At 49.2% G+C, this 16,521-nt stretch overlaps 1 protein-coding gene across 1 annotated transcript; it reads right to left on the bottom strand.

Annotated features, from left to right (window-relative positions):
• Positions 1-4,191: 4,191 nt before the first annotated feature.
• LOC119935637 (E3 ubiquitin-protein ligase SH3RF1-like) lies at positions 4,192-10,697 on the bottom strand. The gene is made up of 3 exons (XM_038755059.1): positions 10,636-10,697; positions 5,746-6,236; positions 4,192-4,245 (listed from the first exon to the last, which is right to left on the bottom strand). Exons 2-3 carry the CDS (start codon positions 6,139-6,141, stop codon positions 4,192-4,194), a joined length of 450 nt encoding a protein of 149 aa, XP_038610987.1. The 5' UTR covers positions 6,142-6,236; positions 10,636-10,697.
• Between the last annotated feature and the right edge of the window lie 5,824 nt (positions 10,698-16,521).

Below are 16,521 nucleotides of genomic sequence, written 5' to 3' on the forward strand. Positions count from 1 at the left end.
CGGCAGGCTTTGGTGACGGATTGGATGTGAGGGGTGAACGAGAGAGCGGAGTCGAGGAGGACACCAAGGTTGCGGGCTTGTGAGACGGGAAGGATGGTAGTGCCGTCTACAGTGATGGGAAAGTCAGGGAGAGGGCAGGGTTTGGGAGGGAAGATAAGGAGTTCAGTCTCGGACATGTTGAGTTTTAGATGGTGGGCAGACATCCAGATGGAAATGTCTTGAAGGCAGGAGGAGACACGAGCCTGAAGGGAGGGAGAGAGGGCAGGGGCAGAGATGTAGATTTGGGTGTCATCAGCGTAGAGAAGACAGTTGAAGCCGTGGGAACGAATGAGTTCACCAAGGGAGTGAGTGTAGACAGAGAACAGAAGGGGACCAAGAACTGACCCTTGAGGAACCCCTACAGTAAGGGGATGGCAGGGGGAGGAGGAGCCCGCTCATTGAAGCCAGGGAACGTGTCTCCCAAGCACTTAGTACGGCACTCTGCACACAGTTAGCGCTGAATAAATACAATTGATTGATGGATATTTGGGATATTTTCAGGCTGAGATGACCCTTAAGTGTTTCTAAATTTGATTTCCACCCAAAAAAACAAAAAACAAAATACCCCCACAAAAAACGCGCCCCAAAGTGGAAACCAAGGGGTTTGGATGGGTTTACCGGTGCAATCCTACCAAGATCTGGAGCCAACAGAAGGGGCAGCAGCTGCAGAGGTGGCTGGGTCTGGCCAGGCCCTAACGCCTGGCCCCCAAAGACATTCAACTTTGTCGGACTCTACTCTCCCAAGAGCTCAGTCCAGTGCTCTGCACATAGTAAAGCACTCAATAAATACCATCAACTGATGCGGAGAGTGGGCACCATGGGCAGTTTGATGAGGGAGGTGGAGTCGAAAAGGGGCTGGAGGGGCCTCTTGGGGGGGAAGGGGAGAGAGAGGAAGAGAGAGAAGGAGGGAGGAGGGGGCTGAACCACGGAGATCAGGAAAACTGTGGGATGAGTGGGGACTAGTAGCAACCAACAGCAGGAGGACTGAAATGTGCTCCATATCAATTCTCCTGGCTCTAAGTAAGCACTTCTGCCAGGTTGAATGAGCGCAAAAATATGGTAGAGATCTTTTTACTGCTTCTCAAGACAGGCTGAGACTGAGAGGATGTTCAAAGGTCACCCTTTCCCCAGGGCCCATTTCCCTGCCGGGGCTTGGCTCAAAAACCAAGTCAATGAGAATCCTCAGCCTGAGGCAAGCAATGAATAGCCCCCATGCTGCCTCCAACTCACCTCCTGCCCCCCTCCCCCTTTCATTTCCTCTTTTATATCATAAAGGCAATGCTCAAATTCTGGAAACAAGATGTGTGCGGCAGCAGGCTGGAAATGTTCAAATCTGCTGATAATATTCATTCCGCCTCAACTGACTGCATGAGGAAGCCACATGGTCATAATTCTAATCGTCCATAGACGAACACAACCACTAAACTGAAGCAACAGTCCATACGTTATCACTTTCGGCGCTGCAAAACACGTAGAACCATGACTGCCGCACAACAGTGTCCTTTCAAAACAATCTAAGTGGAGAGGATTTTCATCTCTTTGGCCCAGTCTCTCAAAAGGATGCAGAAAATAAAAGCCCATCACAGGTTACTGCATCATGACTTTCTCTCATGTAAACATCTTCCCTTCTAGAGCCTCACACACTTGTAAATAAGTTCAAAGTACATAGTCCATGGGCTGTTTAATGCTTGCCAGACTTGAAAGTAAGAGACGTTCTCAGTCAAAAAGATCTGACTCTAGGCTTGGAGGAAAGGAGGTTTAGCACAACTCAAAAGGATATGGAGTAAGGATCCCTTCAACAGAACAGCATCCACCGCTACTACTACTAGCACTATGACGACGACTACTACTACTACTAAATAATAACTGCGGCTTTTGTTATGCGCCTATTACGTGGCAAGCACTGTTCTAAGCGCTGGGATAGAGTGCCAGTGCTTAGAGCAGTGCTTGGCACATAGTAAGCGCTTAACAAATATCATTATTATAAGGTAATCAGGTTGGACACTGTTCTCATCCCTCATGACAAGACTGTCCCTCACAATCTTGATCCCCATTTTACAGATGAGGTAACTGAGGACCAGAGAAGTGAAGTGACTTGCCCAAGGTCACCCAGCAGACATAGGGCTGAACTGGGATCAGAACCCATGACCTCTGACTCCCCCGGACCAGTGCTTGTCCACTAGGCCATGCTGCTTCTCTGCTCAGGTAAATCTCCAGATATGGAATTTTTCTCTGTTGTAGGACAGCTCAACATGATCCTAAGCTTAAAACCAAAAAGCAACACAGCCCTGAAAAATCATGAAAAATAAGGCACAGCCTCAAATATATATATATATATATATATATATATATATATATATATATATATATATATATATATGTTTGTACATATTTATTACTCTATTTATTTATTTATTTTACTTGTACACATCTATTCTATTTATTTTATTTTGTTAGTATGTTTGGTTCTGTTCTCTGCCTCCCCCTTTTAGACTGTGAGCCCACTGTTGGGTAGGGACTGTCTCTATATGTTGCCAACTTGTACTTCCCAAGCGCTTAGTACAGTGGTCTGCACACAGTAAGCGCTCAATACGATTGATGATGATGATGATCAGGTGGTACCTCAAGTTGGGGAGATGCCGGCAGTCCGGGTAAACAGGAGTCAATAATAGTAATAATAATAATAGCAATGATGGCATTTGTTAAGCGTCTACTATGCGCATGTGCCAGGCACTGTTCTAGGCACTGGGGTAGATACAAGGTAATCAGTTTGGACACAGTCCCTGTCCCCTATGGGGCTCACAGTCTCAATCCCCCTTTTACGGATGAAGTAACTGAGACACAGAGAAGGTAAGGGACTTGCCCAAGGTCACAAACAAAAGCCACGGTTTAGGAGGTTGGTTTCTCTGTTCCAAAAAAACCCCTGAACTTCAGGAGATCTACCCAGATGGTGGAAAACTTGAATTCTTTGACCGGTTCTCAGCATTCGATACATTCCTCCCGACGGGGGGAAGAAAAGTGGGATCAACCAATGCACTTTCCATTCAGCGCCAAGGGCAACCCTTCTACCAGTCCCATTACCTACCCCCTTCCTACAGAAGCGAGCTTACCCTGTCATTAAATGCACACCTAAGAAAGGCGTCTCCGTTCAGATCACACTGATTACTGCTTCTGAGGTTAAAAGAAGGGGAAAATGTATTTTTAAGGATGCGAAAACTGAATGGATGACAACTAGGAGCAAGTCTACAAGTCTGAGTACCACAACCCACGTGGCTTCCAAATACTGAAATGGAAAATACCCGAACTCATCACACCGAAGACAACTCCCCCACTAGACTGTAAGTTCATTATGGGCAGGGAATGTGCCTGTTCTCTACCAAGCGCTTAGTACAGTGCTTTGCACATAGTAAGCGCTCAATAAATACCACTGACTGATGGATTGGTCTCCAAAAAATAATCAAAGGACCTAGCCAACCAAGTGAGCAGGAGAACAGTTTGCTAGTGATAGTTCGAGAAGGAACAGTTTTCTAAATATAGGGAGATTTTTTTAAAAAAAAAAGATGAACTCTGCGGAGGAGGCGGCGGAAAGGAAGCATTTATCAGCCAGCCACATTATGTCTATGTTGCTGTCAGAACAGCTGCTTGATATAGCGAGCATGTGAATTTCTTATTAGCTAATGCCATCACAATGAACAGTTCCTGCGGAAAGTCTAAACAGATTACAAGTAAATCAGCTTTGAGTGAAACGCTTACTCAAGAAAAAAAAATTCCCATCATGCTTAACTTTTTTTCTTAAATGGTCCGGTGCCAATGTTGTCTGACTTTTAAACAATTTATTTTCCCATCCCCGAAGTCCTGTTGGCTTTCTGACCTTCTCAAACAATTTTCTTAGTTCTGCGCATGCAAGTGTGTGAATGTACTTGTGTGGGTGTGTACTCTAGGCAGTAAGCTCAGAATGGGCAGGGAACCTGTCTGCCACTGTACTCTCCCAAGGGCTTAATACAGTGCTCTGCACATAGTAAGCGCTTAATAAGTACCATTGATTGATTGTGTTTTGGGGGGGGGGGGTGTACACACACATATGACTTCTGGGTTCCTACCAGAGTCATGATTTAGAATTTGTAGGGTAAATCTATAATTTACCTTCTTCCTTCATTGAACCAAAGCCTTTATTTGAAAGGAATACTCAGATACCCTTCTTAAGTACTGGAAAATGAGCAAATTTTCATTTCATTTAAAAATGGATCACAAACCCATACACAAAGGGCCCCAAGTCCTTTTTGCATGAGGAAGCTGGTGAAACATCCTAATCACTCAGTTCTCACTCTACTGTCTTACCACTGCCCAGGATGACATTTGGGTGCCATGGCAACAAAAACACTACCTTTGACTACGGTCGATTAAGAATTCCTCCGGCCCACTAGTATAGTGATATGCCTTCATAAAACCAACATTTGTGCCAGAAGCAGCATGGCTCGGTGGAAAAAGCCCGGGCTTGGGAGTCAGAGGTCACGGGTTCTAATCCTGACTCAGCCACGTATCTGCTGTGTGACCATGGGCAAGTCACTTAACTTCTCTGGCCCTCAGTTACCTCATCTGTAAAATGGGGATTAAGACTATGAGTCCCACGTGACAACCTGATCACCTTGTATTCCCCCCTCAGTGCTTAGAACAGTGCTTTGCACATAGTAAGCGCTTAACAAATGCCATCATTATTTATTATTATTGAGGTCCTATTCAGGGCGGCAAACATTCGAGAGAGAAAACTTCGGAAAAAACACTGCCATGCTGTTACCCAAGGGTGCCGCGTGGTAAGTGATTCATACATAGGGTAACAGCTGTTGCCCCAAAATTTGTTTTTAGCCAAGGGTTTGGCTTGGACTCACGGAAGGGGCATCTTACACGAGAAGCAGTGCGGCCTAGCGGATAGAGCGTGGGCCTGGGATTCGGAAGGACCTGGGTTCTAATTCCGCTCCGCCACGTGCCTGCTGAGTGGCCGTGGGCAAATCACTTAATCGCTCTCAAATGTGACTCAAATGCCTCTCCATCCCTCTAGACTGTCAGCTCGTTGCAGGCAGGGAATATTAGACAGTCCTCTCCCGAGTACTTAGGACGTTGTTCTGCCTCACAGTAAGCCCTCAAATACAACTGACTGGCGGGGGATTAAGACCCATGAGCCCCACGTGAGACGCGGACTGTGTCCGACCCGATCGGCCCGTATCTACTCCAGAGCCCGGCGCGTAGTAAGCGCTTAACAAAATGCCCTTTTTTTTTTTAACAAAAAGGGAGGAAGAGGCATCATCCACCGCAACATTAACATCATCCACGCGCCTGCTGAGTGGCCGTGGGCAAATCACTTGATCGCTCTGTGACTCAAATGCCTCTCCCTCCCTCTAGACTGCCAGCTCGTTGCGGGCAGGGAATGTTAGAGAGTCCTCTCCCGAGTACTTAGGACGTTGTTCTGCCCCACAGTAAGGCCTCAAATACAACTGACTGGCGGGGGATTAAGACCCGTGAGCCCCGCGTGAGACGCGGACTGTGTCCGACCCGATCGGCCCGTATCTGCTCCAGAGCCCGGCGCGTAGTAAGCACTTAAAATGCCCTTTTTTTTTTTTTTTACAAAAAGGGAGGAAGAGGCATCATCCACCGCAACATTAAGAAACAGAGCACGTGAGTTTTCTCCATTTGGCTTCGCTGACTCCTTACCCTGACCGGGGGACTCCGGGCTTGCACTCTCTGCTGCGGTCCACCTTGAGAGATCTGAGGTTCTTTAGCGCTACAGTTAGCCCCCGGGCCGCTCTGGACTCTCAACGCACTTGTGCAATTAGTCCCAGCGCTACCGCCGCCGGTGCCAGACTTCCGAGGCCTCTGCTTGATCCCGTCCAGTAACCGCACTAGGAGGATGTTACTGGGAAGCTCGTCCACTCCGCAGCCCACCAGGGTCCTGCACTCTGGGCACCGAAGTTCGTTGCGAGAACCCACGATGCCCAGGAGACAGCGTTTGCAAAACGTGTGCTGACAAGGTAAGACTTTTGCCGAAGCATCGAGACGCTCTAAGCACACGGGACACTCCAGCAGATCCAACAAGGCAGATTCATCCATCTTGATCTAGTTGGCCGAGCAGAGAGCTTCTGCCAAATTCATAGTCGTCTGCAGCCCTTCCAGCGATTCATGTAACATCCATGCCTCTTCAGACTCTGCTCTGCAGTCATTGGGGAGATGGAGGGGAGGAAAGAAAGAGAGGGGAAAAATCAAGGAATTCGTCAGGGCAGAGGTCAGGGGCCAAGCACTCTGACTTTTAGTTTTCTCTTCCTCGGGGCGTTCCTAAATGCATTTAATCGAGCACTCGGTGATTTAGTCCGATGCCTCAACCGATAAATATCTCTATGTCTGTCTTCCCAGACAGAGCGTAAGCTCCTTGGGGACAGAGGCCACCCCAGGCTTCTTGACGCAGCACACGGCTCCCGAGGGAATCCTCGATACACCCCATTACGACTTCCGCGACTACCACCTCCGTTCACACGGCACTGCCCTTCCTCGGCCGATTCCGAGTTGGCTTTTGAAAATACTGTTCCTATGCCCAACCGCGAACGAAATTGTACAACGTTTCCCCATAACTCAGAACAATCCCTGAAGGCATTCTGAAACCCAACGTTTGGTAACGGCTTTGAGAGAATTTCTGCAGCGAGCAATTTATGAAATGCTACGAAGGACGCAATTTCTCCAGCCACGATAACGATACTAGATGCTCTACAGTTCCCGGCTCACACGGGGAAGTCCAACGGAAGCAACCGGGAAGTCTTCTACACTTGATATTCCATCTTAACAAACACCGAGCTCCAGTTTTCAAACTCCTTGGGTGCTTTTAAGAGACTACCTCTACTCGGATCAATGATTCCCAGTACCGTATTAGAGACACGTTTTTCACTGATCTGAAAAACAGGCTGTTACATGGCTCGCGGGCTGACGTCTCACTGGAAAGCATTTTAGAAGAAAAAAAAGGCCTAGATAAAAGTTTCTGAAACTATAAAGGCGGATTTCTCCATTTCAGAGCGGGCGGTGATTTACGGGCTCTGAAACTGATCTCTGAAAACTGACTGTCCCAATTTCATTCAAACACTCCCTCAAGAACATAAACCGAAATGAAACAGACCCTGGTTCTGGTGTTTGCCTAAAACGGTTGGTAAGATGGGAAATGTGCTCATTCCGGGGAAAAATAAAAAGGCAGCGCTTCTACAAGATCGAAGGCCGAAGGCTGGGAGGGAGGGAAGGAAGGGAAGACAGATGCCCAAGGAAAAGTGAGGGGAAAGATTTGGGGAAAGTCTTGACAGCTGTAACTGATACAGAGAGAAAGAGGGAAAAAAAAAAACCCTCCAAGACCGCCCCCCAACCCCATCCTTTTTCCAAAATCTCCCGGACAGCAGTGAGGGGAGCCGCAGCCCCTCTGCAGAACGGACGTACACACACAGTCACATGCACAGGCAGTCACACAGGCACACACAGACACATGCGCACACATACAGACACATGCATACGCAGTCACACATGCACAGGCAGACACAGATACATGCATAGGCAGTCACAGACACATGCATAGGCAGTCACACAGTCACACATATGGACACATGCATAGGCAGTTGCACACATTCACAGGCAGACACAGACACAGACGTGCAAAGGCAGTCACACAGACACACATACAGACACATTCGTAGGCAGTCACACACATACACAGGCACACAGACACGTGCATAGGCAGTCACAGGCACACTATTTATCTATTTTGATGCTATTGATGCCTGTCTACTTGTTTTGTTTTGTTGTCTGTCTCCCCCTTCTAGACTGTGAGCCTGTTGTTGGGTAGGGATTGTCTCTGTTACCGAATTATACTCTCCAAGCGCTTAGTACAGTGCTCTGCACATAGGCAATCACAGAGACACACAAAGAGACACATGCATAGGCAGTTGCACACATGCACAGGGGGTGTCACACACACACGCATAGGTAGTCACGCACATGCACAGGCAGTCGTCACACACATATGCATAGGTAGTCACGCACATGCACAGGCAGTCACAGAGACATGCACAAGAGTTACACACATGCATAGTCAGCCACAGACTCATGCATACGCAGTCACACACAGAGGCAGTCATACACATATGCATAGGTAGTCATGCACATGCACAGGCAGTCATACACATATGCATAGGCAGTCATGCACATGCACAGGCAGTCATACACATATGCATAGGCAGTCATGCACAGGCAGTCATACACATATGCATAGGTAGTCATGCACATGCACAGGCAGTCATACACATATGCATAGGTAGTCATGCACATGCACAGGCAGTCACAGAGACATGCAGAGGCAGTCAGACAGACACAGGCAGTCACAGAGACATGCATAGGCAGTCAGACACAGACACAGGCAGTCACAGAGACATGCATAGGCAGTCAGACACAGGCACAGGCAGTCAGAGACATGCATAGGCAGTCAGACAGACACAGGCACAGGCAGCCACAGAGACATGCATAGGCAGTCAGACACAGACACAAGCAGTCACAGAGACATGCACAGGCAGTGAGACACAGACACAGGCAGTCACAGAGACATGCACAGGCAGTCAGACACAGACACAGGCAGTCACAGAGACACGCATAGGCAGTCAGACACAGGCAGTCACAGAGACATGCATAGGCAGTCAGACACAGACACAGACACAGGCAGTCACAGAGACACGCATAGGCAGTCAGACACAGACACAGGTAGTCACAGAGACACGCATAGGCAGTCAGACACAGACACAGGCAGTCACAGAGACACGCATAGGCAGTCAGACACAGACACAGGCAGTCACAGAGACACGCACAGGCAGTCAGACACAGACAAAGGCAGTCACAGAGACACGCATAGGCAGTCAGACACAGACACAGGCAGTCACAGAGACACGCATAGGCAGTCAGACACAGACACAGACACAGGCAGTCACAGAGACATGCATAGGCAGTCAGACACAGGCACAGACACAGGCAGTCACAGAGACACGCATAGGCAGTCAGACACAGGCAGTCACAGAGACATGCACAGGCAGACAGACACAGAGACACGCACAGGAGTTACACACAGGCATAGTCAGTCACAGACTCATGCACAGGCAGTCAGGCACAGACACACGCACAGGAGTTACACACATGCACAGTCAGTCACAGACTCGCGCACAAGCAGTCAGACACAGAGACACACACAGGAGCTACACACAGGCATAGTCTGTCACAGACTCATGCACAGGCAGCCAGACACAGACACAGAGACACGCACAGGAGTTACACTTATGCATAGTCGGTCACAGACTCGTGCATGGGCACATAGCGACATACACAGGAGTTACACATATGCATAGTCAGTCACAGACTAGTCCATAGGCAGTCACACGGACATAGCGACATGCACAGGAGCTACACACATGCATAGTCGGTCACAGACTCGAGCACGGGCACAAAGCGACATACACAGGAGTTACACATATGCATAGGAAGTCACAGACTCGTGCATAGGCAGTCACACGGACATAGCGACACGCACAGGAGCGATACACATGCATAGTCAATCAATCGATCAATCGATCGCATTTATTGAGCGCTGTGTGCAGAGCACTGGACTAAGCGCTTGGGAAGTCCAAGTTGGCAACATAGAGAGACGGTCCCTACCCAACAGGGGGTTCACAGTCTAAAAGGGGGTTACACACACGCATAGTCAATCAATCAATCAATCGCATTCATTGAGCGCTTACTGTGTGCAGAGCACTGGACTAAGCGCTTGGGAAGTACAAGCTGGCAACATAGAGAGACGGTCCCTACCCAACAGGGGGTTCACAGTCTAAAGGGGAGTTACACACACGCATAGTCAATCAATCAGTCATATTCATTGAGCGCTTACTGTGTGCAGAGCACTGTACTAAGCGCTTGGGGAGTCCAAGTTGGCAACATAGCGAGACGGTCCCTACCCAACAGTGGGCTCACAGTGTAAAAGGGAGTCACACACACGTGCATAGTCAGTCACCCCCAGACACACACAGGGCCACAAACGGGAGTTCCACACACAGGCCTAGCCGGTCCCAGACCCGAGCACGGGCAGTCACACCGAGCCCCGGCCCCAGGGCCGTGCACGGGAGTCACACCCACACCCACAAACACACACACACACACACACCCACACACACACACACCCCCACAGGGCTCGGCCGTCAGCCCCGCACCCGCAGGAGGGTCCCGGGGGGCGGGAGGGGCCCGGCGGGACGAACCCCCGGAAACTTTTCCCCCCCAAAGCCGCCGCCGCCGCCGCCGGGAAGTTGGGGAGCCGGAGGCCCTCCCCGACTGCGCACGGGGCACACACACACAGACACACACACACAGACACACACACACAGACACACACACACACGGAGGGCGGGCGATGGTCCGGGGCGGCTGCTGCTGCTGCTGCTGCTGCTGCTGCTGCTGCTGCTGCTGCAGAGGTCCCGGCCCCCCGGTTCCCCCCGGCTCCCCCCGGCTCCCCCCGGATCCCCCCCCCGGCTCCCCGCGGACACTGACCGCCGCCACCACCAGCAGCATCGCCCCCTCCTGCTCCTTCTCCTTCTCCTGCTCTTCCTGCTCCTTCTCCTGCTCCTGCTCTTCCTGCTCCTTCTCCTTCTCCTGCTCTTCCTGCTCCTTCTCCTGCTCCTGCTCTTCCTGCTCCTTCTCCTTCTCCTGCTCCTTCTGCTCCTGCTCCTGCTCCTTCTGCTCCTTCTCCTGCTTCTCCTGCTCCTTCTCCTCCTGTTGGTCCCGGTCCCCCGCCCGTCCCTCTGTCCGTCCCCCCGTCCGTGCCTCCTCTCTCCCCGCCGACTCCTCTGTACCGCCCCCCAGCACGCACGCACACACACAGAGGCAGGCACACACACACACACACACACACACACACACACACACACACACACAGAGGCAGTCGCACACCCGCCCACAGGCAGGCACACACACACACACACACACAGACCCAGACCCAGACAGGGGAGCATGCACAGACACACACAGGCACACACAGAAGCAGTCACATACACACACACACACACACACACACACACAGAGGGGCATACACAGACACACACACACACACAGGCAAGCGCACACAGAAGCAGTCACACACACAGATCCACACAGAGGGGCATACACACACACACACACACACACACACAGGCAAGCGCGCACACAGAAGCAGTCACACGCACACAGATCCACACAGAGGGGCATACACAGACACACACACACACACACAGAAAAGCGCACACACAGAAGCAGTCACACACACACACAGATCCACACAGAGGGGCATACACAGACACACACACACACACACAGAAAAGCGCACACACAGAAGCAGTCACACACACACACACAGATCCACACAGAGGGGCATACACAGACACACACACACACACAGAGGCAGGCACACACAGACGCAGTCTCACACACATGGGCAGGCACACACACAGACCCACACAGAGGGACATACACACACAGCCAGGCACACACACACACACACACACACACACACAGAGGGGCATACACAGAGACACACAAAGGGACACAGGCATACACACAGACACAGGGGCATACGCAGAGACACACAAAGGGGCACAGGCACACGGACACCGACCTGGCCCCAGCGTGGGGGTGTGGGGGTGTGGGTGGGTGTCCAGTTGCCGTGGTAAGGACGAGGGGGTGGGCCACGGGGAGGTTGAGGAGGAGAGGGGAAGGGGATGATGTGGAGGTGACATCGGGCAAAGGAGCAACCAGGGCAAGCGGCACCACTGCCCTAAAGGCCAGGAAAACCACAAAAGGAAAAACGTTCTCCTTCTTCTTCTCCTTCTCCTCCTCCTTCTTCTTCTCTTCTTCTCCTTCTCCTTCTCTTCTTCTCCTTCTCCTTCTTTTCTTCTCCTTCTCCTTCTTTTCTTCTTCTTCTCCTTCTTCTCTTCTTCTTCTTCTTCTCTTCTTCTTCTTCTTCTCCTCCTTTTCTTCTTCTTCTCCTTCTTCTTCTCTTCTTCTTCTTCTTCTCCTCCTTCTTTTCTTCTTCTTCTCCTTCTTCTTCTCTTCTTCTTCTCCTTCTCCTTCTTCTCTTCTTCTTCTTCTCCTCCTTCTTTTCTTCTTCTTCTCCTTCTTCTTCTCTTCTTCTTCTTCTCCTCCTCCTTCTTTTCTTCTTCTCCTTCTTCTTCTCTTCTTCTTCTCCTTCTCCTTCTTCTTCTCTTCTTCTTCTCCTTCTCCTTCTCTTCTTTTTCTTCTCCTTCTTCTCTCCTTCTTCTTCCCCTTCTTCTTCTCCTTCTTCTTCTCTTCTTCTTCTCCTTCTCCTTCTCTTCTTTTTCTTCTCCTTCTTCTCTCCTTCTTCTTCCCCTTCTTCTTCTTCTTCTCCTTCTTCTCCTTCTCTTCTTTTTCTCCTTCTTTTTTCTTCTTCTTCTCCTTCTCTTCTTCTTCTCCTTCTTTTCTTCTTCTTCGTTTCTTCTTCTTTTCTCCTTCTTTTCTTCTTCTCTTCTTCTTCCTTCTTCTCTTCTTTCTTCTTCTTCTCCTTCTCCTCCTCTTCTTCTTTTCTTCTTCTTCTTCTTCTTCTTCTTCTTTCTTCTCCTTTTCTTCTTCTTCTTCTTTCTTCTTCTCCTTCTTCTTCTTCTCCTTTTCTTCTTCGTCTTCTTCTTTCCTTCTCCTTTTCTTCTTCTTCTCCTTTTCTTCTTCGTCTTCTTTCTTCTTCTCCTTCTTTTCTTCTTCTTCTCTTCTTCTTCTCCTTTTCTTCTTCATCTTCTTTCTTCTTCTCCTTCTTTTCTTCTTCTTCCTTCTTCTTTCTTCTTCTTCATTCTTCTCCTCCTTCTCATTATTACCATGTTACTCTAATGTGAGCAGAGCCTTCCTGGCCCTGCTCAGGTTTTGAGGGCAGTGGGAAGGGGCAAGTCTGGGCCGCCCCCCTCCCCCAGGGGTGGGGGGCGGGGGCTGGGAAAGGGTCGGGACTGGGCCGGGGGCCGCAGGACCAACACCATGCCAACCCTCCTTTTTCCTCCCGGCCTCCACCCCAAGGAGCCCAGCTAAGGGGCACAGGTCAAAGGGCAGCCCCTCCAGGCCTCCCCAAGGAGCCGTTTGGGGGTAGGGACCATCTCTGTTGCCGAATTGTACTTTCCCAAGAGTTTAGTCCAGTGCTCTGCACACAGTAAGCGCTCCATCAATACGATTGAATGATTGATAATCCCTGCCCAGACAGGCGTGGGGGGCGGGGGGCGGAGAGAATCAGTCCCCCCCACTTATAGACTGTGAGCCCGTTGTTGGGTGGGGATTGTCTCTTTTTGTTGCTGAATTGTACTTTCCAAGCGTTTAGTACAGTGCTGTGCATGCAGGAAGCGTTCAATAAATGCCATCAAATTGAATTTTGTCCAGTGCACTGTCCACTTTTCTATTGGATGTCAACACACATGCCCTCACCACTTGCCCCGTTCCCCCATCAGTGAGAGACTCTGGAAGATCCCCCCCTCCACTCCACACACCCCTTCACCCTTTTTTGTGCCAGATGTTCAAAAATGATAATGTGAGAGTCCCAGACGGAGCCCTGGACCCAGAGAAAGTAGTGGCGGTAGTAGTAATAATAATTAGGGTATTTGTTCATTCACTCATTCATTCAATCGTATTTAGTGAACACTTACTGTGTGCAGAGCATTCATTCATTCAATTGTACTTATTGAGCACTTACTGTGTGCAGAGCATTCATTCATTCATTCAATTGTATTTATTGAGCACTTACTGTGTGCAGAGCACAGTACTAAGTGCTTGGGAAGTACAATTCAGCAACAAATTGAGACAATCCCACTGTCCTAAGCGCTTGGAAAGTACAATTCAGCAAAAATAGAGACAATCCCTGCCCACACCGGGCTCACAGTCTGGGGGGGAGACAGACATCCAAACAAGTAACAGGCATCAATATAAATAAAAACAATCAATAGATATATACATAAGACTGTGGGGCGGGGCCGGGGGAGAGCAAAGGGAGCGGGGAACTGAGGAAAAGGGGGCTCAGTCCCAGAGGGAGCTCACAGTTTTCATCCCCATTTTACAGATGAGGTCACTGAGGCACAGAGAAGTTAAGCGGCTTGCTCACGGTCACGCAGCAGACACGTTACAGAACGGGGATTAGAACCCAACTCCTCTGACTCCCAAGCCCGGGCTCTTGGTACTAAGCCACGCTGCTTCCCAGTTGTAGCTTCCCAATAATAATAATGGCATTTGTTAAGTGCTTATTAGGTGCAAAGCACTGTTCCTCCACCCCTAGTAGAGGTAGTAGTTGTGATGGACTGTTGCATTTCCTGAGGACCCACATGGAGCGCAGCACCGCATTAGGTACTTGAGAAGGACACAACACCAAAGATCTCTTTGGTTATAATAATAATTATTATTATAATAATTATCATTATGGTATTTGCTAAGTGTTTACTATGTGCCCAGCACTGTTCTCTGCCTGGGTTCCCTCCCCCTCTAGACGGTAAACTCCTTGTGGGCAGGGAATGTGCCTCATGTATTGTTGCACCATACCCTCCCAAGTGCTTAGTACAGTGCTCTGCACGCAGTAGCCATCAATAAATACGACTGACTGACTGGTCGGCTGGCCCAGGTCACAGAGGCACTGACCCAGCTAGGCCACTCCGATTTGTGGGTGGCCTCCGGGACCCGTCTGAAGGCTCTCTGGAGTGATTTTAGAGCAGAGGGCTTTCTGCCCTAAAAGTCGCCTCCCGGGATTCCCAGTTCGACTTCAGGGATCTGAATCTTGAAATGTGCTTCACCCTATTTGACCGGATTGACCGTATGCTAGACCATCTGAACGGGAAACCAAATGGTCTGGTCTTTCCCCTTCTCCTCCCCAGTCCCATCTCCCCCCGTCCCCTCCTCTACCACGCCAACAGAAATCAGGAAGGGTTGTCCCCTGGCAACAAACCGTAGAGACATCTTGCCAAATTGTGATCCGCCTCACTTGTGCGTGGTTTTTGTTACCATTATATTTCTGTCTCTGGGCTTATCATCCTTCTTATCACCTGACCCATTCATTCTGTGAATCGTATTTATGGAGCGCTTACTGTGTGCAGAGCACGGTCCTAAGCGCCTCAGAGACCCTTATTGAAAACAAGTGCCCTTTGGGCTTAACATCCTTCTTATCACCCGACCCAACCATTCTATCGATCGTATTTATCGAGCGCTTACCGTGTGCAGAGCACTGTCCTAAGCGCCTCAGAGACCCTTATTGAAAACAAGTGCCTTTTAGCCCCCAAACTTGCACTGAATCATAAAGTTAGAAGGGAAGAGGGAGAGGCTAATTCAGCAGACTGTCCTACGCTTTCTTTCCGAGTTCAGAGACAAAAGTGGTTTCGGCATACAATTTCCGGAACCCTACAAACACCGTACCCCCTATTCCAATATTTTTTTTAACGTTTACACTGTCATCATTTCTCCCACCTCAGACGGTCAATTCTGGTTCTGTTTTACCTTTTGGTATGCTTCTCATTCGTTCACGATCGTCGACTCCCAGAATCTAACCAGAATGTACCACAGAGTGGGAAAGGGATAGGTGGATTGATTGAGGGAACAAAAGGACAGCTAGAATTACCAGAATCCTCCGCAAAACTCCACATGCTCCCCGATCCACAGGTGTGAACAGAGATCTAAAGCAAATTTCCCCCCAACCCTCCCTCCCCCACGCCTTGCTTCCTGCAGAACTACCCAAGAAAGTTGACACTCCAAAGGTGATCTGCTCAGTTTTCTGTTTGAACATCCCTCCAGGTGAAGTTCTTTTGAAGTTCAGGTCCTTTTATTTTGGCTTTTTTTTTCTTCTTTCATTTAAGCGTGATCCCCAGAAACTACAAGGTTTTGAAAAACAACAACCCACCCGTGGTTGTTTTGGGTATTCCCAATTTGTTCTTATGCTTTAAACAGAACCCGTCTGGGGCAAGGCAGTAGGGCTCTGGATTCTGATCTTTTTAATGTGGGTTTATATAAAAGGTTTCCTGCTTTGAAGGTTGCCTATTAAATGAACTTAAACTTAATTTCTTTCTTTTTAGATGCCCAAACTATCCAAGGACCCTGGAGGCAGTGAAAATGGTGTTTCAAGTCTCAGCTACAATGTTTCAATTCATTTAATAGACTGCACATATCTGACTCGGATACCCAAAATAATACCGTTGGATGCATCGCTGTGATAAATATCTAAAAATAGGTACTTGAGAATGTACCTACACTGACTCACTGGCCCAGTCTACATGAGGCAAGTATATATTTTGAGAAGTTGTTTTTTTTTTCCCCGGGAATATCCATTTTTGATGAGAATCTGTCTAGAATGAGACCAAGTTTTGGTGCCAAATTAACATCTGTGGGGGCTGCCCTGTGAAAACAAATCTCCTGCTCTTGGGCTGAATCATCATCATCATCATC

Source organism: Tachyglossus aculeatus, chromosome 12 (assembly GCF_015852505.1).
Source record: "Tachyglossus aculeatus isolate mTacAcu1 chromosome 12, mTacAcu1.pri, whole genome shotgun sequence".
NCBI classification, from domain to species: domain Eukaryota; kingdom Metazoa; phylum Chordata; class Mammalia; order Monotremata; family Tachyglossidae; genus Tachyglossus; species Tachyglossus aculeatus.

Bases quoted from the DNA above. Each gene is read 5' to 3' on its own strand.
- LOC119935637 (XM_038755059.1), bottom strand. From the start codon at position 6,141: ATGGATGAATCTGCCTTGTTGGATCTGCTGGAGTGTCCCGTGTGCTTA. The intron at 4,246-5,745 runs GTAAGGAGTCAG...CTCATTTTCCAG, and splicing joins CCCGGAGTCCCCCGGTCAGG to TACTTAAGAAGGGTATCTGA.